This window comes from Nymphaea colorata, chromosome 1 (genome assembly GCF_008831285.2).
Source record: "Nymphaea colorata isolate Beijing-Zhang1983 chromosome 1, ASM883128v2, whole genome shotgun sequence".
NCBI classification, from domain to species: Eukaryota; Viridiplantae; Streptophyta; class Magnoliopsida; order Nymphaeales; family Nymphaeaceae; genus Nymphaea; species Nymphaea colorata.
Window position 1 is genome coordinate 8,824,824 of NC_045138.2, and position 17,548 is coordinate 8,842,371.

General features: G+C 37.7%; 1 protein-coding gene across 5 annotated transcripts in view; it reads left to right on the forward strand.

Moving 5' to 3' along the window:
• Positions 1-3,790: 3,790 nt before the first annotated feature.
• Positions 3,791-17,548, forward strand: part of LOC116246359 (glutamyl-tRNA(Gln) amidotransferase subunit B, chloroplastic/mitochondrial-like) — a 51,812-nt gene continuing 38,054 nt past the window's right edge. The window contains exons 1-8 of one of the 5 annotated variants that reach the window (XM_050078870.1): positions 8,213-8,368; positions 10,336-11,314; positions 12,029-12,238; positions 13,345-13,485; positions 13,577-13,780; positions 13,865-14,062; positions 14,208-14,276; positions 15,450-15,562. In XM_050078870.1, coding sequence (XP_049934827.1) covers positions 10,715-11,314; positions 12,029-12,238; positions 13,345-13,485; positions 13,577-13,780; positions 13,865-14,062; positions 14,208-14,276; positions 15,450-15,455 — 1,428 coding nt within the window. In that variant the 5' untranslated portion in view covers positions 8,213-8,368; positions 10,336-10,714 and the 3' untranslated portion in view covers positions 15,456-15,562. Of the gene's footprint in view, positions 4,115-8,211; positions 8,369-10,335; positions 11,315-12,028; positions 12,239-13,344; positions 13,486-13,576; positions 13,781-13,864; positions 14,063-14,207; positions 14,277-15,449; positions 15,563-17,548 lie in introns of those variants that run through there. The other 4 variants (XM_050078868.1, XM_050078869.1, XM_050078866.1 and 1 more) reach the window with 4 other exon arrangements.

Here is a 17,548-nt window from a genome sequence, read left to right on the forward strand (position 1 = left end):
TATATGAAGCTACCTCCTGGATGGACTCAAGAAAAGTCTACATCAGTATGCAAGCTGCAAAAATTGATATATGGACTTAAACAATCTCCTCGAGCGTGGCACTTCAAATTGAGCAAAGCTCTTGAACAATGTCGATTCTACAGGAGTAAAGCCAACAATTCGTTGTTTATCAGTAAGAAAGACAGTGATATTACTTTGGTGCTTATCTATATGACATAATCATCATAGGAAGCAACACTTTCAAGATGAATGATGCAAAAGCACTACTTCAAAAGGCCTTCGACATAAAGGATTTGGGAAAGTTAAAATACTTTTAGGGAATAGAAATTGCTCAGTCAAGGAAAAGACTATTTATGTCACAAAGAAAATATGTCACTGATATCTCAAAGAAACTGGAAAACTTGGATGTCGTCTTGTAGTTACACCGGTGATCATCAACAACAAAGAATTGTGTGACAAAGAAACTGCAAAATTTGTTTTATGAAAAAATAAAGTAAAATTGTGTTCATAAAGACGCAACAAGCACTCAAAAAAATTAAATGCGATAATGACATTGCATGAACTGATTTTTTGATAAAAAAGAGTTTACTAAGAGGTTATAAGTAGTCAAACAAAACATATTGTGATAACGCTACTACAGGATTCTTTTTAGGATACACTCAAATAAAATCATGCTTACAAGCATGCGACAAGTACTTGAAAAAATTAAATGTGATAATGACACTATATGGACTTGTTTTATGATAAAAAGGCATTTACGAAGAGGCAATAAGTAGTCGTACAAACAAACATGAGATAGCGCTACTGCAGTATTCGTTTTATAGTATACTCAAATAAAATTATGTTTACAAGGATGTGATAGACATAAAAAAACATGTGATAATGCAACCGCAGGGTTCGTTTTACATATACACTCAAGTAAAATCGTGTTTTCAAGGAGGCAATAAGCACTTAGAAAAATTAAACGCAATGACACTTGTTGACTGATTTTGTGATAAAAAGGTGTTTACTAAGAGGAGATAAATTGCCAGACAAAAGAGATTGCAATAATGCAACTCTAGGATTCGTTTTAGGATGTACTCAAATAAAATCTTATTTACAAGGTCGTGATAAGCACTCAGAATAATTAAATCGACAATGCCACTATGTGGATATGTTTGATGATAAAAGGACAGTTAACAAGAGGAGATAAGTAGTTGGACAAAATAGATTGTGATAATGCAACTACATGATTTGTCCTTATAAAATCATGTTTACGAAATAAGTTTACTAAGAGGCGATAATTAGTCATACAAAAGTAATTGCAATTATGCAACTATAGGAATCGTTTTTGGATGCAATCAAATAAAATAATGTTTTAGAGGATGCAATTAGCATTTGAAAAAAATTAAATGCGACAATAATTGTATGGGCTGATTTTATGATAAAAAAAGATGTTTACTAAGCAGGATAAGCAGTTGGGAAAAACAAATTGTGATAATGCAACTATAGGATTCCTCCTTGTGAAATTGTATTTACATGGATGCGATAAGTACTTAAAAAAATTAAATGTGACAACAACACTGTGTGGATTAGTTTTATGATAAAAAGATGTTTACTAAGAAGTAATTTGCAGTCAGACAAAATAGATGGGATAAAGCAACTGCAAGATTCATTTTATTATATGCTCAGACAAAATTTTGTTTACAAAAATGCAATAAGCACAAAAAATCATGGGATAATGCAATTACAAGATTCGTTTTACAATACACTTAAGTAAAATCATGCTTACAAGGATGCAATAAGCACTTGAAAAAATGAAAAGCGACAATGACACTGTATAGACTGGTTTTATGATAAATGGGCATTTACTAAGAGGTGATAAGCAGCTGGACAAAACAGATTGTGATAACGTAACTACAAGATTTGTTTCTGGATAGCTCAAATAAAATCGTGTTTATGATGACGTGATAAACACTCGAAAAAATTAAATGTGACAAAGATAGTGTATGGATTGATTTTACATTAAAAACTCATGTACTAAGAGGCGATATGTTGTCAAACAAAACAGATTGCGATAACACAACTGCTTGATTCGTTTTAGGATGCAATAAAATGAAATAGTGTTTACACCGACGTGATAAGCACTCGAAAAAATTAAATGCTACAATGACACTATATGAACTGGTTTTACGATAAAAAGACGTTTACTTAGAGACGATAAGCAGTCAGACAAAACAAATTGTGATAACACAATTACAACATTCGTTTTAAGACACACCCAAATAAAATCGTGTTTGCAAGGATGCAATAAAGACTCGAAAAAATTAAATACAATGACGACACTATATGGACTGGTTTGACGATTAATAAGCATTTGCTAAGAGGCGATAAGCAGTCAGACAAAAAAGATTGCGATAATGCAATCACAAGATTCATTTTATGATACACTCGAATAAAATTGTGTTTACAAGGATGTGATAGGCACAAATAATCGTGTGATAATGCAACTACAATATTTATTTTACATAGACACTCAAGTAAAATTATGTTTACAAGGTCGTGATATATTTGAAAAAAATAAGTGCGACAATGACATGGTATAGACTAGTTTTAAGATAAAAAGGTATTTACTAAGATGTGATAAGTAGTTGGACAAAATAGATTGCGATAACGCAACTGCAAGATTTGTTTTATGATACATTCAAATAAAATTGTGTTTTCAAGACCTAGATAAGCACTTGAAAAAATTAAATGCAGCGATAATGCAACTGCTAGATTTGTTTTACAATGTGCTCATATAGAATCACATTTACAAGGCCGCGATAAGCACAAGAAATCATGTGATAACACAACTGTAGGATTCATTTTATGAAACACTCAAATAGAATCATGTTTATGACACTATATTGATTGGTTTTATATAGAAAGTCATTTACTAAGAAGCGATAAACAGTATAAACAGTCAGACAATACAGATTTCGATAGTGCAATAGCAGAGTATGGAAATGTGTTTTGCTATGGTTGAGTCAATAGATGAAATAAACGGCATTTATTCTCCACGGCTGCTTTGAAACAAGAAAAATTTTAGTTCCATTTACATACAAACATGAAACTAAAATACCTAGAACAAAAGTTTCAAACAATCAAACAACATTGGGTATATGGAAGGTGGAACTTCTGTTCCACCACATTGGTATCCAGTACTAAATACCTATCATTTAATGTCTGGGTCTGGCATTCAAACTTTACCTAGGGGTTTTAAAATTCATGTTGTTTCAAAATAGGGCATTTTTTTTAATGATGGAAGTAAAATTTCACTCCTACAGTCGAATTTCATCAATCAAATGCTTCTTGAGGGGCATTTAAATGCTTGGTATTTAAGTGCTTGCCATTAAAATACCATGTATTTGAGAGGTGGAACTAAAAGTTCCATCTTCCATAACCCAAGTGTGTGTGAATGCATGGTGTACTTATTCTAGGTGTTATTATTCTATGTTTGATTTACGAAATACCATTCCTACCTCCAACCGTTGAAAATAACAAACCACCCATCCTCATTATTAGCAACCATCGACTTATAAAAACGAACACTCAAGAAGCGGCTTCAGCTTCCACACAAGGCTGTGCAGTGTGCACTTCACGCCTCAAGCTTGGAATAGCTGACTTGATATTGATCGCCACCCAAACGTTTTAGAGTGTCAAGGAGTGCCACCTACATAGTTAAAGGCTTCCCTTGGCTACGAAGTGTAGGAACAACAAAAAACAGAAAAACATCTACCTCTTAAAAGTGCTTCATCTGAAAAACAGTCACCATTATAAGCATCAAGAATTCATCAATACATGCACCAACATGAGAATAATTTAGTATATGAGAATAATCCCAATCCAGATAATTAAATAAGGATGGAATCAGATGTATCCAGCTTCATTAGAGCAACCCCGGTTTCTAGTTTAAGCAGGAGTTGCAAGTGCAGGAACTCTCTGCGCCTCGTCCCCAACTTCTCTGCCCTCTTCTTCTTCTTGCGCCGCTTCTGGCTCGCCCCACTCCGCCCGCCGCGGCCACGCTGAAGGACACGCACAATTTGTTCGCCCTCAAGACCCCTCTCTTCATCAACCCACTTTTCTCCAACTGGTACTCTCTCTCTCTCTCTCTCTCTCTCTCTCTCTCTCTCTCTCTCTCTCTCTCTCTCTTTCTCTCTCTCCCTCTCTCTTGCTGCGGTCATGGTCCACGATTCTCTCTGGCATTCTCAGAATTGCAATTTTGTTGTTAATGTGTGAAATATGTGAGATGAATTGGGCTTGCCGACTGGGTATTCTTTGGTGACCCGAAAATGGCGTTTAGCATAGAGGGGACTCTCGGGTGGGGCTCTTGCATTTGCAGCGTCCGTCCATAATCAGATCCAGAAGGAGTTTGGGCTGCATGTCGCCATTACTCTATCTGTTTCATAACTCACTCAGAAAAGATGGGAAATAGCCAAAAAAAAATGCCGATGATACCTGAACCTACAGAGGGCAGGACCGATCTGTGCGATTTTGGGTGACCCATTTGGGCATTTCAGAAAGGGCTGGAGAGAAGGAAAGAAAGAGGGCAATAGAGAGAGAGAGAGAGAGAGAGAGAGAGAGAGAGAGAGAGAGAGTCTGCTCCAAGCCTGAGGAGGAGGTGAAAAGAGAGGGTGAATAAGACGGTGGCTTGCTGATGATAGAAAAAGGAAGAAGCTGAGAAGAGAGCAAGTCACGACCTTGTGTGCCAGAGGGAGCAACCAGTGTATTGTACGGGTGGAACTAAACACCGGGGAGAAGGAGAAGGCACCTATTTAGCTGAGACTATATTATTGATATTACAATATCACGTTCATTCAAAACCCCCGGATGTTTTATTTCTTGTTTGTTTGAAGGTGGAATTTTTAATGTACGATGGCAGTAAATTTTAAAGGCTGTAGTAAAATGCCGTCAATACAAACTCCTGTGTAACGTTTGAATACCTGAAACTAAATACCTAAGTGTCACAATTCCGGTATTTAGTACCGGGTACGGTTTTTGTGGAACTTTTGTTCCATCTCCCATGTACCTGTATTTGTTTGATTTTTTAGAATTTTTATTTCAATTATTTTAATACCATATTTGTTTGTACCTGAAACTTAAATACCATCTATTTTCAACAATATTGAGCAACAATAAATTAAAAAAGGGGTACATGAAAACAATCATTTCTAAAATTATGCTCAAAAGTAAACCACGCCGTCCAGCATTTAAAATTTCGCGTTCTTAAACTTAAAGAAAATCAAACATAGTGTCAAGTTCTTTAATATTATTTATTAAATTAATTTGGGTAAGTGAGATGAAATGTAAATGAAGGTCATTAGGTAAATTGCTGGTGCTTAAGCCAAGAGAAACACTTTTAAAATAGAATATAATGACTGTGAGGTAAAAAAATCTTTAATTAATTTCGTCTCAATTTTGTCATTATGTTTAAAATTTTTTATGATGTTCAAAAAAATAAAGTGCACGTGAAAATATAATTTTGCAATGGTGAAAACCCCTTTTCATAAATGTATTATTTTGTTTATTCTTGTATTTTCTATTTTTATTTAAAAAAACCAAGTCACAACAGTCGACCACAACAGTGAATTGGGCGTTTCAAAACAGCAAGAAGGCAACTTCCTCGGCTATGCCTTGCCGGATGAAAGAAAGAAAAGAGACATGCACTTTTCAACGGTCAGAAGAAACTTGCCCAGGTATAAAGTTCCACCTCTTTTGGTGGAATTTTATTGCTGAAAGTGAAGTTCCTGTAAGAAAATTTCCGAGGGTTTAGTTTGGAGTTTGTTTCATTGTGAAACTTTCAATCCAATTTGAACTTTTGTTCCACCTCTACAGTAGATTCCACCAATTCAAATTCAAATTTTCAGAAGTAATTCTTATTTGTCAAAATGAGATGAAAACAAAGAAAGTTGGGGTGAAAGATATTTTCTTCTTATTCGTAAAAAAATGAGATGAAAACAAAGAACGTTGGGTGATTCATATTATCATAAATTTCGTCTCATCCCAAGGTGTCGAGGGAGATTTACCTACCAAAAAAAATGACCGTTAGGAGGCTGGAGAGGGAGAAAAGGGCCAATAAGGGCCCGTTTGATTGTCGGGTGAAATTTAACATGGTAAATTTACCATGGTAAATTTTTCTGGAAAAATTTACAGGATGAAATTTCTCCTTGTTCCAATGTGAGGCTTTGTTTGATGCACACGAAAAATTTAATGTGGTAAATTTAACCATGTTTGATGCACAGGAAAAATTTAACCTGGTAAAAAGCAAGAAAACTTGATCAAAATTTTCAATCTTTGTGTACCCTCCAATGAAAGTATCCATGAAACGACTGATCTTTCTAATTGAGCACAATCTACAAGCCCAAGCTCAATGTACATTTTCATAATGAAATTACATAATACTGAATCCAACTCATGCCCAACGATAACTCATGCCCAAGCTTCATCCTGTGGCAATGAATCAACCTGCCAATGTCAAGAAACCCACACTGACCAGCTGTAATGCTCACTAAGCTGCTCAAATTGGGCTTCAAATCACCCATCAACAGACTATTAAAAATCCCAAGCAACGCATTGAACTCACCAACTTTGCAGTAACCATCAATCATGGCATTCCCTGAGACGATGCTTCTTTTGGGCATTTTATCGAACACCTTGCGAGCAAGCTGTTTGTTACCAGTTATCCCGTGCAGATGGTGGAGTATTGAATCACCCACATCTGATTTGATATGAAGGTCTCGAATTCTGGCCCCACCACTGTGTCCTTTAGGGGGATTTTGCATGGATCCTCCACATCAAGTGAAGCCAGGAGCATTCAATCCACCATAGATTTTGGGGGTTTTCTGAGTCGGCTGCATAGAGTCGAGCTTTTTCCAGCAGTCTTTGCAGTTTCTATTTGAGGGTGATTAGGGTTTTTGGATTAGGAGAAATTTGAGAAGCCTTGATTATGGTAGGCCATCGGCAGTGTCAATGGGAAGAATCCAGCGCCACGGAGAAGAGTAAAGCCCCGATTTCTGAGATTGATATGAAATCGGCGTCACTTCCTTCGTGCTCTGCCCGCACCACCTGCTTCACCCTCCATTCCTTCGTGCTCTTCCCGCACCACCTGCTCTTCACCCTCCATTCCTTCGTGCTATTCCCGCACCACCTGCTTCACCCTCCATTTCTTTGTGCTTTGTTGCAGAAACCCCTCCCCAGTCTCGGCCACATGCTCAGGACGTGAGAGTGAAAAATCGAAAGCGGTCGAACGGGTGAAATTTCACCCGCTCAAAAGTCCGAGCTGCGAGCTCGGACTTTCGAGCGGGTGAAATTTCACCCGCTCGCTTATATGTTAAACGGGGTGAATTTCACCCCGTTTGATGCATTTTACGTCGGGCGGGTGAAATTTCACCCACCCGTACACTTTTTTCCCTCCCTTTTCATTTTACCCAGGCTATCAAACTGGGCCTAAGAGGCGACTGGCGAGCAACCTGTGGGTGCGACAGCAACAGCTATCGGCGTTGATGGCGAGGAAGATGGTGGCGTGGTGGTGGGTTGTGGTGAAGAGGTGGTCGGGGCTTTGGGGGGGTGGCGAGGAGATAGTTAGAGGTGGTAAGGAGGTGACGAGGGTATTAGATTTGGGAGACAGAGGTGGCGAGGGCATCAGATTTGAGATTCAATGCTTAAACCACCCTCGCCGGCAGCAAAACCATCAAGCAATCTGTGAAATTGATGAAATCGACGCCACCAGTCAAAACCCCATGGTCGGTCAAGCGGTCGGTGCTGGTCGGCGGCACCCACTATAATGCGTTCAAGGGGAGCACGATAAACCTAACCCTAACTCTAGCTCAGTAGACCGCACCATCTTCTTCTTCTACCTTTCTCCCTCTCCAGCCTTTACCTTCTTCCTCTCGAATTCCATCCCATGCTATCGAGGTAAGAAGAATGTTTCTAGGAAACACCTTTCAATCCTATCACACACTCGGCAAAAATGAAATGGAAAGGAAATTTTTCATTCCATTTTTCCTGTAAACTTATTTCCAGAAGCTTATTTCTTATTTCATATTTCTAATCCATCAAACAGCCCCTTATTAAGGGATCTGCAAAAAAATATCATAATGGACCTTTTTAAAATTAAAATATTTATGTCCAATAATTCAAAATTGATTATTTTTAAAAATAATTGAAGGCAATAAATGTGCTTTAGGCAGATTTTTCATGGTGATGTTAAAACGTCACTCATGCGCCTCACCCGTTCTATCTCCTCATCTACCTTACTGCACTGCTGCATGGGGGCTTGGCTGCTTGTGAAGAAGATAGTGTCTGGCTTCTCACAATGCCGTCATAGTGAAGAGGTGGTTCATTCCAGGTGCCTCTCTCTCTCTCTCTCTTTCTCTCTCTCCCCGCCCGCGCCCCACCCTTTTTCACCATTGTCATCTACGTATGTCTAGTTCGCCCTCTATTGTCTGCAACGTCTTCCACTCCGCTTGTTGAGCGCTGGTAATGACATCGTTGCCCTGGTCACTTAGACAAGATACTACCATGTTTTTCAGCCGTCATTCTCAAAAGAAATCCAGATAATTTTGGGACAATTCGATGTTTTCACCAGAAAATGGTGATCCATTGAAGAGAATAAGTGACAAATATGGAGAATTATATGGCATTTTGTTTGTATATATCAACTTGACTTCATCCAATAGTTTGCTGCTCTTGATTGCCACGTGAGAGTTCCAACTTCCAATCAATTGAAGTTCTTTTGAGGGATAAAAAGATAGAAAGTAAGAACTGGTATTGCGTATGCCAACTGTTTGTGTAAAGACCCGAGCAAACCCTTACGAGTTTGAGTCGTTTCTGCTGAAGCCCTTCAGTGCCTCATAAAAGTAAAGACAAAATTAGTTGGTTGCTTCATGGTCGTAAAACTCGACTTTCCAAAACCTTTTTGAATCAGTGAAGAAATGAATGTCATCAGTTTCGCCGTTGGAAGCAAATTTCGGTTTCTACAGAAAGTGAGTTGATCCTTATTCATTTTTGGATGACGACCCTCTCAATCTAAACGAATATGGTGAATGACGTCTTAGGAGCGTCTGGCCAATTTAAACACTGTAATGGTGATTATTTTTCTTATACGAAGAATGCCTGTGACTAGAGGTGTGAATCCTCTCTTTGATGTCCAGTATACTGTTTCAACAACAGAAAAACCAAAAACAGGCAATCAGTTATGAGTTCTTTTGTGAGATTGGAAATTTTCCTACGATGAAAAGGGGAATAATGATACAAATGCCAGCAGAAGCATTAGTGCTATTGATGCATTTCTGCCACTCTAATTTGGCAGAACCCCAGTTTCACAATGATGACCAGATTGTGCCTTCATCAATGAACTAATAGGAAGGCTTGCACTCATAAACTTCAAATTTATTTTTCGAGTCGGATATATGGGGGAGTTGAATCTTGCTGTGTGTCAGATCTTTCCAGATGGTTAAAATTTTAAAATTTGTTGTTAGAAAACAGTCACTAAATTGGTAGTGGGTACTAAAATTAGTTCACACTTCTTCTCCTTGTTTTATCCTCAACCATCTATCATGATAGATCGAACGATTCTAATGAGTAATCTGGGTGACTCTGGATAGCCAAAGTGACCAATCTCTCTCTTTCTCTCTCCATCTAATATATATATATATATATATATATATATATATATATATATATATATATATATGTATGTCTGTATGGCCCTATATGACATGATTGATCAATAGAAATAGTCCAGCAGTCCGTCTTTGTCATATATTTCATATATCATGCAAGAAAAGTATAATATTCATGGAAGGAAGAGGAGTGCTTCTGTCAAATTATTTGCAAGTTAAAAAGACAATGTCCAAAGTCTAAATTCGTTTGAACACCTGAAAATAATGGGAAAATGTGGGCCTTAAGTGCTTTATCTTTTGTGATAGCTTGATAGTGAGTTTGCTTCATCTTATGTGTCACTTTTAGTTAGAATTTCTTTGGTTTTTGGAATTAGGTGAAATGAAAAGTGATGTACCATTTTTGTTGTAGTGGAATGAATTGCATGCATTTGTAGGCAATTGATGTTTATGTTCATATGTTTGAGATAGGGCTAAATTATCTATACTTAATTTAGATGCAGTTAGGATCATACTGGTTGCAGGTAAGAAGGTAAAAGACCATGTAAAGAAAACATTTAAGAAATGGATTATGTCATATATTCAGATGGGCCATGGGAAAATGGCCTAGTTTAGTCTAATGAGTTCTTTTGTTAACAAGGTTTAAATTTGGCCTGGGTTGATGGTTTTTGTATACTCCATTTGTCATGTGCAGCAGTCTACCAGCCTCCCTCTCTTGAATACAGGTTCTTCCACTTCTTAAGCGACAACTGAGCTCTTCTTGGCAGTCATGGCTTATTGCAACATGGTGGTATCTTTAACTTGAAACAGACAATAAAATGTTTCATGAGTATTACCTCTCCTCATCGATAACGCAGATCCAATCTGATCTTCTCGCTTCCGTGAGACTTGTTTGGCCTGTCTGACATTGTTCCAGTTTGCAGCTTTTGCAGTCTTGTCAACCCAGCAAACCAAGGGCTCTCTCCCTTTCTCTCTGTGCACTAGCTGTAGGATACTGGCCTGAAGGTCACAGGTTGCTGTCCCTTTGTTGCCTTGTCTATCCCACTTTCCATCCTTAATCTGCAGCCCTAGTAATGGCTTATGTTTCTATCTTTTTTAGAGTGCCACCCAAGTTTCCTAGCTCCTTCCCTATATCTCAAGCCCCATTCATTCCCTACCTTGCAAGAAGAGCTTCCTCTGCTTCTGCTTCTGCTTCTTCTAGCCAAACCCATAGCACCACCTTGTCGAAATCCCTTCAACAAGAAAACTATGAGGCCATCATTGGTATAGAGACCCACGTCCAGCTCTCTACCCTCACCAAAGCCTTCTGCAGCTGCCCCTACCACTATGGTTCAGTACCCAACACCCACATCTGCCCTGTCTGCATGGGGCTCCCCGGCTGCCTCCCTGTTCTCAACTCTAAGGTCATTGAGTTTGCTGTCAAATTAGGCCTTGCCCTGAATTGTAAACTGTCTCTGAGGTCCAAATTTGATCGGAAGCAGTATTTTTATCCTGACTTGCCAAAAGGTTACCAAATCTCTCAGTTTGATGTTCCAATTGCTAGCCATGGGTACCTTGATGTGGACCTGCCAGTTGAGTTTGGAGGGGGGCACAGGAGGTTTGGTATCACTAGAGTTCATATGGAAGAGGATGCAGGGAAGTTAATTCATGCTGCCAGTGGAGGCTATTCACAGGTTATGGTCAGCCAAACTTTGTGAAAACTATTTCGTAGTTGCTTTATACTGTTATTGAGTTCTAAGGATTCCCTGTCATCTAAAGCTCTTTTTGTTAATCTTAGTTGTTGCATTTGAAAGTATATTTCATTCATACTAAGAATCAATTTTGGATGGTTGCTTTTGCTTAAAAATATAGCTTCTGATTTTATCTCGAAATATGGTTTTCTTTTTATTTAATGGCTATCAATCTATTGGCTTTGGGGTGGTGACTATCGTAGTATGGTGTGACTTTTAAAATTGAAACCTTATGTAGGGAAGCATCAGTTTTATAATTGTTATTATGTTTTATGTCCTTTTAGGTGGGGGAATTTTCCATTCGGCACAGACATGGTTATTTTTTTATTGTTCACCTTTAGATGTCATTTTTGATAAAATTATCTTTTTATGTGAGTCAACTGTCTTTTATAGTTTCGCTTACATAGGTTAGTTTCACATATATTTATTTCAACATTTTTCATTGCTTCCCAATATGAAAAATGTATTAATGAGTATAATTAGTCAATGCATTTTTCCTGAAGATAAGTTGTTGCTTCTGGTCTGCATTTAATTGTTAGTATTTTAAGCTGCTACTGGGTGGTACTCTGGTAGATATATTTAATCTTGCATTTTCTATATGAATGGATGGCAGTCCTTGAGTCTTGCTGAGAAAGATTTTATATGTTTTTGGTTCAGGTGGACCTGAACAGAGCTGGGGTGCCTTTGCTTGAGATTGTATCGGAGCCTGACATGAGGAGTGGTTTGGAGGCTGCAGAATATGCAGCAGAAATACAGAGATTGGTCCGCTATATAGGAGTTAGCAATGGCAATATGCAGGAAGGTTCATTGCGCTGTGATGTGAATGTGTCTGTACGACCAAAAGGACAGGACAAATTTGGAACAAAGGTGAATGAGAGGTCTTTCATTATCATGCTATTCATATAATCTTATGTACAGAATTTGGAATGGAGAGTTCATGGCAAGAACTCTTGAAATCTTCTTGGTTATTCCAACACCATGGTTCAGATCATGATTTTATTCTTTCTCAGAAACATGGTTTCTGGGCTCTTTGAAATATAAAGCATGTGCATAGTATGGTTTTCCAAAGTAGATATTGAAATCTCTAGTGTTTTGTTCTATTTCAATTATATTTGTAGATTGATCAATATTTAGCCCCCTTGGGTTGCACACCATTTCGTGCAATGAAATAGTTAGATGTGCATCCCCCAAACAACTGTAAAATTTAAGGGCTTCAATGTTAAACTTCTTCCTTCTTTGATTATTTTTATGGTAGCCAAAGTTATTTTATTTTGATTTTACTGTTCTTCAAATTCTGAAGTTTCAAGTTCTACATTTTTATAGTTGCTAAGGATGGAAAATCTCACGTTCTCGTCATCACGAAGCCGGAGCAGTTACATGAGCACCAGTAATGTCATGTCCTTCAACTGACTATGATAGCTCCTCAAAAAATTTCGTGAGATAGTTCACAAGCTGTTATCACCAATTTTGCTTTTTGTGGAGCCGCTAGCCGTTTTGAATTTGTGTTATTTATGAAATTCTCCATGTCATCGTGAAGCCATAGCAGTTACATCAGCACCAGTAATGTCATGTCCTTCAACTGACTATGGTTGCTCCTTTGAAACATTTGATGAGATAGTTCACGAGTTGTTGTCATCAATTTTGGTTCGCAACATTGTGGAGCCGCTATTTTTCTATCACCCAGTCCCATTTTGAATTTGTGTTATTTTTTAAATTCCCTCCATACTACTTTTAGCTAAGTAACTGTAAATGTTTTAGCTGGTTATTGTATGTTAGAGTCTTCAGACATTGACCTGGTATTTTCTTCTGAAATATGTTAACCAGGCAGACAATCTTTATTCACATGGTCTCTGTTTGCCTTGGCACAATAGTGTGATATTTCGTAGAAGCAGTCTTTTATTTTCAGGAAAAGTACTAGTTGTTTCCTTCTTGTTATTATAAATTTTAATGATGCTCAATCTTCCTTCGTATAGGTAGAAATTAAAAATATGAATTCATTCTCAGCAATGCAAAGGGCAATTGACTTTGAGATTTCTAGGCAAATTTCGCTCTACAATGAGGGCCAAGAGAATCAAATAATACAAGAAACTCGACTCTGGGAAGAAGGATCTCAGGTCAGTATCTGAGGTTTACTTAATGCATTTTTATTTTTCTTTAATAGTTTTTCTGAGATCTATCTTTTACATCTCAAATTTTCTTATCTAGAGAACAGTAACTATGAGAACAAAGGAAGGACTTGCAGATTATAGATATTTTCCTGAGCCAGACCTTCCAGATGTTGTAATCACTGAGGATTATGTGCATATTCTTCGGTCTGGACTTCCAGAACTTCCAGATACAAAGAGGAGGCGATATGAGCAAATGGGTTTGACCATGCAAGACGTTTTGTTCCTGGCAAATGACGATAATGTAACTGTTGCTGACCTGTAATCTATTTTGGATTTCTTTATGATGTTCTTGTGACCTTTTCCAATTTTAAACGCCACATCTCAGGTTGCTGAGTTTTTTGATGCAACTATCACAAATGGTGCTGATATCAAGCTAGCTGCTAACTGGATCATGGGTGATATTGCTGCCTATTTGAAAAATGAAAAGTTATCAATAAACGAGATCAAATTAACACCTCATGAACTAGCTGAACTTATAGCTTCCATTAAAGGTGGAACAATTAGTGGCAAGATTGGCAAGGAGGTCTGTGAAAGAGGCTTTCTCATTCTTTTGACTGCAATGAACTTTATTCACTTTGTTGATATTTCGTATTTCCCATCAAAACGTGTCAAAATTCTAGCGCCTGGGCAGGCCTTATAACTCACTGATGCTTGTGCATTTTTTATAGATACTGTTTGAATTGATAGCAAAAGGTGGAACAGTGAAGGCATTGATTGAAGAGAAGGACCTTGTTCAGGCAAGTGCCCATTTCATTGTGGTCATTTCATTGATTAGTTTTAATATTTTTTACATGTATGCATGTGTTTTTTGGTAAATCTGAAACTTGTCACATTTTGCTTGTGTTTTAATATTTTTTACATGTATGCTTGTGTTTTTGGTAAATCTACCCAATGTTTGTATTTTTGTCTAAGAAAACTCTCTTCTTTTTTCAGTTGTACGCGACATTGAATTATTTGATTTTATGGTCACAATTGTGCTGCAGATAATAATAGATGATCACCCAAAGTTTGATAAACAATAAGGGTGTTTTTGAAACACCAGATGACCTCCCTTCCATGAAGAGATTATCCTAAAACAAGCACTATTTATTTTATCCGACATTTTTTCCTGCCATACAGATTTTTACCCATAAAATTGTAAGAAAAAAATCACAATGAGGGGAGTCCCAATTTTTCATCCTTGATTTTGGTTGTGAGTACACCCATATGTCGATGCCTGATGGATATATTGATATACACATCTACATAGGTAGAAGAGAAGATGGATAAATAGCAAAGCGACCTCTGTTTATTGCCAAATTGACTGGCAATCCATCTTTGAATGAACAAGGGCTCTTTTCTTTTTCATCTTTTCATTTTATTACTCGGATTGGATTAAAAGAATTTATAGATCCATGTTGTTAGAAACATCAGAACATGGGGGAACAAATAGAATCAAGTTGACTCTTTATTCCTTCATATCATCATGTATTTTTGGAGTATAGATTAGGTACATCATCCTCAAGGATCAGTGAATTCTTGGGCCAAGCTGGATTTGAACCAGCATAGGCATATCACCAATGAATTTACAGTCTGTCCCCATTAACTGCTCAGTCATCGACCTAGGAAGAATCAATTGTCTGTTTGTTCATAATTCATCGTCAACTTTTCTTTTGTTGTACCCTACTACCCCCAAGGGAAGTCGAAACCCCGCCGCCTCCTTGAAAGAGAGATGTCCTGAACTGCTAGATGCCAGGGTCAATGTCAATATAATGAATGCTAGGACCTCTAAGAAAAGAACCACTTTAGTTATGAATGTATTATAAATTTTTGTACTTCATTTTGGTATCATATGGTGAATGTCATAGTGAAATTTGAAAAGGTCTTCATTTGACAAAACTCTAGCCATTCCTTTTTCTTATTATTTTCAGGTATAAGAGATGCATGGTTTCAGTTGCATTCATCTCCTTATAATTTACATCTATGTTGGAACTGTTTCTGACAATTCTTTAATGTCACATTGAACCACTTCAACATTACCACGTGTGTTAGTTCTCAATGATTCCAAATTCTTAAGATATTCTATCCACCTTGTCACTTTCATGTGGAAGAATGTGTATGTAACCAACATTTAAAAACTTGCCCATTCAACCTGGTGACTTGAGTGAGTCGGCTTGGCTTGCCCCCTAACAAGTCAATCTACTAGGTTGACTCGTTTTACTTAATTGTTCAATATTTTATTGCTTTTTATAGTTGATATACATTAAGATACAAGTTTTGTTTGTTACTTTATTAAAGATACAAGTTCAGTTTGTTAAAAATCAAGCAATATTAACGAAATTGATTGAGTTTTCTTAATGTTTTTGCATTCAACATGCTAAATTGCAACAATTCATGGAGGATGAACTTAGTTGTGACTTCATTTTATGTTGGTTTGACTTTTTTTTTTAATCATATAAGTGGAATTAAGTCATTTTACAAACTTTTATGTTTAAAAGACTTGTATTTTGTTTTTGTAGAAACACGAAATATAGGAAAAAAGAATACGATGAACACGATGTAACGTGGAAAAACCTTCAACAAGAGGGAAAAAACCACGGATGAGGAGGAACTGGTGCACCAGACTCTCTCTCTCTTAAGATTTCATTAACTCTCTTACGATGAACACGATGTAACGTGGAAAAACCCTCAACAAGAGGGAAAAAACCACGGATGAAGAGGAACTGGTGCACACTAGCAACCAGACTCTCTCTCTCTTAAGATTTCATTAACTCTCTCAAGATTAGGGTTACAATCCTTAAGTAACGCCCAACAAGGGCTACACGATGGATCATGTATGGATCCAGACCTGGTCCCGAGAACCATCTAACACGTTTCAACACTCCCCCTCAAGTTGGGCATACATATCAAACTTGCCCAACTTGAATACATTTCTCTCGAACGAAGTCGAAGATAGAGCTTTCAGAACATCAGCAGTTTGGTCTTCAGACTTCATGTAAGGTAAAACTAACTCTTTAGCATTAATCCTTTCACGAATGAAGTGACGATCAATCTCAACATGTTTTCTTTTGTCGTGTAGTACAGGGTTGTTGGCTAAGTTGATTGCAGACTTGTTGTCACAATACATCTTCATATGTCCTTCAATCTCTATCCCGATATCAGTCAGCAATATTTTCAGCCATAGTAACTCTGACACTCCCATAGCAATAGTTCTATACTCTGCCTCAGCACTAGATCGAGAACACACATCTTGTCTCTTGCTCCTCCAGACAACAAGATTTCTTCCCAAGTAGACACAATACCCTGTGGTAGACCGTCTAGTATCAGCACAACCTGCCCAGTCTGCATCGGAATACTCCTCGATCTCTACAGTCTCTTGTTTCACATACAAGAGTCCCTTGCCAGGATTTCTCTTCAAATAGCACAATATTCTGTCCACAGCCTTCAGGTGTGCATCAGTAGGTGCATGCATGAATTGACTCAGTACATTCACCGCAAAAGTGATATTTGGTCTCGTGAGGGTAAGATAAATCAACTTTCCAACCAGACGTTGATATCTTCCCTTACCTTCTTCACAGAGCAACTCTCCATCTCTAAGGCTTAACTTGTGTCCAGTATCAAGTGGGGTAGAAGCGGGTCTACACCCCAGTTTACCAGTCTCCTCCAACAGATCTAATGTGTATTTCCTTTGGTTTAGCACAAGGCCAGTACTAGATCTAGCAATCTCAATACCAAGAAAATACCTCAGTTTGCCAAGATCCTTGAGATCAAATTCAGCAGCCAGTAACACTTTTAACTTGATGATCTCCTTCTCATCATCTCCTGTGACAATCATGTCATCCACATAGACAAGTAAAAGAGTGATCCTGCCATCTTTTTTCTTCACAAATAGAGTGTGGTCTCCATTCCCTTGATTGTATCCATGATGTTGCATCACTCGTCTGAGTCGTTCGAACCATGCTCTGGGCGACTGCTTGAGGCCATATAAGGCCTTTTTCAGCTTACAACATTTCTCTGGTTCTTCATATCC